This window comes from Emys orbicularis, chromosome 12, assembly GCF_028017835.1.
Source record: "Emys orbicularis isolate rEmyOrb1 chromosome 12, rEmyOrb1.hap1, whole genome shotgun sequence".
Classification (NCBI taxonomy): domain Eukaryota; kingdom Metazoa; phylum Chordata; order Testudines; family Emydidae; genus Emys; species Emys orbicularis.
The window spans coordinates 44,821,371-44,825,766 of NC_088694.1; the positions used below are offsets into that span (position 1 = coordinate 44,821,371).

At 43.0% G+C, this 4,396-nt stretch overlaps 1 protein-coding gene across 1 annotated transcript; it reads right to left on the reverse strand.

The window, feature by feature from the left end:
* Positions 1–2,562: 2,562 nt before the first annotated feature.
* LOC135886936 (olfactory receptor 13A1-like) lies at positions 2,563–3,495 on the reverse strand. Its single transcript, XM_065414712.1, has one exon. It carries the CDS (start codon positions 3,493–3,495, stop codon positions 2,563–2,565), a length of 933 nt encoding a protein of 310 aa, XP_065270784.1.
* Between the last annotated feature and the right edge of the window lie 901 nt (positions 3,496–4,396).

The following is a 4,396-nucleotide window of genomic DNA, read 5'->3' on the forward strand; positions in this document are numbered from 1 at the left end:
AGCTGGTGTGAGAGGTGTCCTTCTGCGAGGTACCAAGCATCTTTAATGGGCAGGGCAGCTGTCTGAAATGCAACTCAATAGGTTCACCTTGGGCACATTTAAATATGTATTTTCCACACAGAACGAAATGGAGTTCATAATTTGATACAGAAATATCCCACTCTCTCACACATTTTAGGATTGTGACTTTTCTTAATGTGACTTTAATTTTCTTAATGTGACCTGTTTTATTTACACATAAACAGCAGAATTGGAACAGAGGTGGTCACCCAAAGCAAGGACAACTTCTGTCCCCAATCTTGCAAATACACATATGCTTAACTTTACTACTGTGAGTAATCCCATTGATTCCTCAACCAGTCACGGTAGTAAAGGCAAGGGAGTAAAGGCAAGCATATGTTTAAGTGTTTGCAGGACTGAGACCTTACTTTGTCACTTTTCTTTGAATACTATTGAGCCCAATTTCTTTGATTGCATATATAACCTGCACTACATTTTGGTGTTTTCTCCCTCTTTTCCCTTATGTGGTGTTCTTGGACATTTTTTAGTTTCCATCTGAATTTTCCAGGTTCTTCTTTATGTTGTTGGTGGTGGGACTTTTTAGTGTTTGTACAAAACACAGAATACCAACACTTGGAAAAAATATTCCAGAGCAGTACATTTACTGACAAGTGAGCTTTATCTTTAACCAAAGTAAAAAATAAAATAAAATACTGATTTTGAAGTGGGATGGCTTTCCATTGAATAAATGGTAAATTTCTATGTTATTATTCAAAGTTTTAATCTCTTTATAATAATGGAAGATAAATATCATTTTTTTTTTTTTAGCTCTAGTACTATATGAACTTGGTTTCATTATGGTACTTAGTTGCTGGAGCTGTATTTATGTGAAACGCAGCTGTTCAATAAGGGTTTTGTCTAACATCTGAGAAGTTACATTATTGGGTGGGCACTTTCTTATGGGATTTTCACAAGTACCTGGGGCCAGAGTTTGAAACATGAGTTAAGCACATGGGGCCACATTTTATATTTAAGCACTCAGTAAGATTTTCAAAAGTATCTAGGGACTAGATTTACAGGAGGATTTCAGCATCTAACTGCCACTTTAGGCACCTAAATCCCCAAATCAGGCCTCACTGGGATTCACAACCCCCCTGATCAGCTACTGCCAAACACTATAGGCACCTTTGCCTGGGACCCTTCTGCCAGGTGGAATCAGCAACAACAAGGTCCGGGTTCAATATCCAGGGTCCTTCTCACCAATATAACACAACTCCCCCCCCACAGTAATCAGGGAATATTAAACACCCCTCCTCCATGTGCCTCTAGGAGGCAACACTTCCCCACTCACAAGCACTGAGTCTGTGTACAGCAGAGAAAACTTTTAATGAAAAGAGGGAAGGAACCTGGCACCAATTTGGGAAAACCCCACAACCATGATTCGAATATATCCAACCATGAGCAAAACTGCCTCTCCAGAGTACTTTGTGCAGTGTCATTTGCCTCCATTTCTCACCTTACAGTGTGAAAATCCAAAAAACAAAGGTACCTTTAAGACGCCACTCCCCTCTCCCTCCACTGCCCCCCACTCACAGCTGCTGTGCTTGACCAGCAGAGACCCAGAGTTCAGAGGTGCATTCACGTGAGTTCACCTCCCAGCTGGGGGGGAGGGGAGAAGAAATGTCCAGCAATGTCTTAGTTGCCACCGCCACTGCAACTGACTCACAATTGATGCTATGCACTCTGCCTCGCTGCCAGCTGCCACCACTGCGCCTTCGTTCATGCTGCTGCTGCCTTTCGTCGTGCCACTGTTCACTTCATCGTGCTGTCATATGCTCCTTCACCGATGTCCCTACGCCCTCACCTTCCGCTGACACCTGCCTCTCTACTGTGACCTCTGCAAGTTGGTCTCTTGGGGTTTCACCCAGCTCTCAGTGATTTCAGCTCACAGTGGGGGAACCTCGCTGCTAGTGCAGGCTGGGCTGTCTCTTTGACAGAAGCACTGTCCCACAGTAGATCTAAGCACTTAGACCTGATTATCAGTGATTTCAGCTCTAGTGGTAACTTAACAAAACAAAACACTCTCTGTGGAGCCTAATCAGCTCTACCTTTAGACAGGGCAGAGGGGCAGGTCAAATGGTGCCTATGACTCTTAGGCAGAGCTCACACCACCATGCAGAAACACCTGTCCCCACCCTCTCTCTCCCTTTCTCCACTGCAATCTGGCATCCGTGCCCCCTGCTTAGAGAGTTCAGTCCAGCTGAGGGTGACCCCCTCAATCAGGACAGGCTAGGTACAGTTCTACTTCCCTTTACTTGTACAATCAGGATAACAATATTTACTGAACCATGCATTCAAATTTTAAAATGTTATTAAAGCCAATGTTAAAAAAAAGTATGTATTACATAGGTTGAGAGAATTGTGTCTGGACATCTGGGTATAGTGCTTAGATTATACACAAATTTATTGAAATCCTTAGTTCCATGAAAATTTACACCATCTTTGGACCTGGCCTACAAGGGACAAGGCAGGTGAGAATTGGGTTCACTCTCTGAAATATTGTTATTTTGTGGTGAATGGAAGGATTTTCCTGATTGCCACTTTGACCTCATTATTGCGCAAACTGTAGATCACAGGATTCAGGGTGGGAGTGACTAGGGTGTACATTATGGCCACCCTCTTGTCCTTGTCCTGCGAGTTACTGGAGGTCGGCCGGATGTATGAGTAGATGGTGGTGGAGTAGTACAAGGTGACCACAAGCAGGTGGGAGGAGCAGGTGGAGAAGGCTCTCTGCTTCCCTTTGGAGCTCTGGATTTTCAGGATGGTGATGATGATGAAGCTATAGGATACGGTGGTCAGCAGGAAGTTCCCCATGGCCAGGAAGATGTCAGCCATGAGCATCATGATTTCGTTGAGGTAGGTGGAGCTGCAGGACAGCGCCAGTATTGTTGGGAACTCACAGAAGAAATGCTGGATTAGGTTGGGCCCGCAAAAATCCAGGCGCAGCACAAGCAATATGTTGACAAATGAACTGATGGTACCAACCGCCCAGACACTGACTGCTAAATGGATGCAAATTTCCTTGCTCATGAGTTTTACATAATGCAAGGGGTGGCAAATGGCTACATACCGGTCATATGACATGACAGTGAGCAGCAGAAGTTCCGTCGCCAATGACGATGTAAAGACAAAAAGCTGGGTGATGCAGCCTCCAAAGGAGATGGTTTTCTTCTCCTGCATCAGGTTTTCCAGCATTTTAGGTACAACCGAGGAAGTGCACAAAATGTCAACCAGGGCTAAATTGGTGATGAAGAAGTACATGGGAGTGTGGAGAGGTGGGTGGATGACAATAGCCACAATGATCAGGGAATTGCCCATGACGACAGCTGTATAAAGGCACAGGAATAGCCCAAAGAACAGCCCCTCGTGGTGAGGATGGTCAAAGATCCCCTGCATGATGAACTCAGTCACTCTGGTGTGGTTACTATGTTCCATTGCTTGAATGTTCCCTCTGTAGCAACAAAGATTCAAGTTTTGGTCAGGTATTGCATCAGAAACTGCAGCAATATGGCAACTGAAGCATCTAGATGGACCGATGGGAGGGGGCGGGGGGGAGATAGATAGATAGATAGATAGATAGATAGATAGATAGATAGATAGATAGATAGATCTTTCATGATGCTCTAGATATTTCACACAACATATAAACAAACTGAGCTACATTAAAATATATTAGCACAATAAAGTGCCTCTGCTACTGAATATATATTCTCCTGACATTTGATTGTAGAAGGGGAAAATAACACTCTGGTGTTCTCTCGAAGAGGCATGTAAAGTCAGTTGGACTATTTACTTAGACTATGAGTTTTAGGTGTTGACAGTATGATCTCAAAACATCATTCTTTCACCAGTAGTCTCATTAGTAACCAAGATTCCACTTCGTACACTAATACATCTGTTGCAATCTAGGACATTTTCTGTATATATAACATACTATGTATATAATACAAACCTTGACATAATTATATGTATATGTAGGTGGAATCAAGATGCACAAAAGGCAGGACTTGATTTCCTTTTAACTCACTCTGGTGTAAATCAGACATAACTCCATTGCAATAAATGGGGCTAATTCTCCACTCATTGGAATTGCACTGGTATACAACCAGTGACAATGAGAGGGGAATCAAGCCCCCCATATTTCATTTTTATGATAACCTATGTGTCAATAGACAAATGTTGCTTCATTATTAGGAATAGTATTTGCGTGATTTGACAAGCAATCCGTACTGTATTACAGATAAGTTTCCCTCCATTGTCTTCAGACATCTCTAGTCTTCTTACTGCTTTACTGCTTTTGCTGATTTTCCTCTCACTCCTCCTGGAGGAAATCAGG

Coding starts and splice junctions, on each gene's coding strand:
- LOC135886936 (XM_065414712.1), bottom strand. CDS start 3,495: ATGGAACATAGTAACCACACCAGAGTGACTGAGTTCATCATGCAGGGG.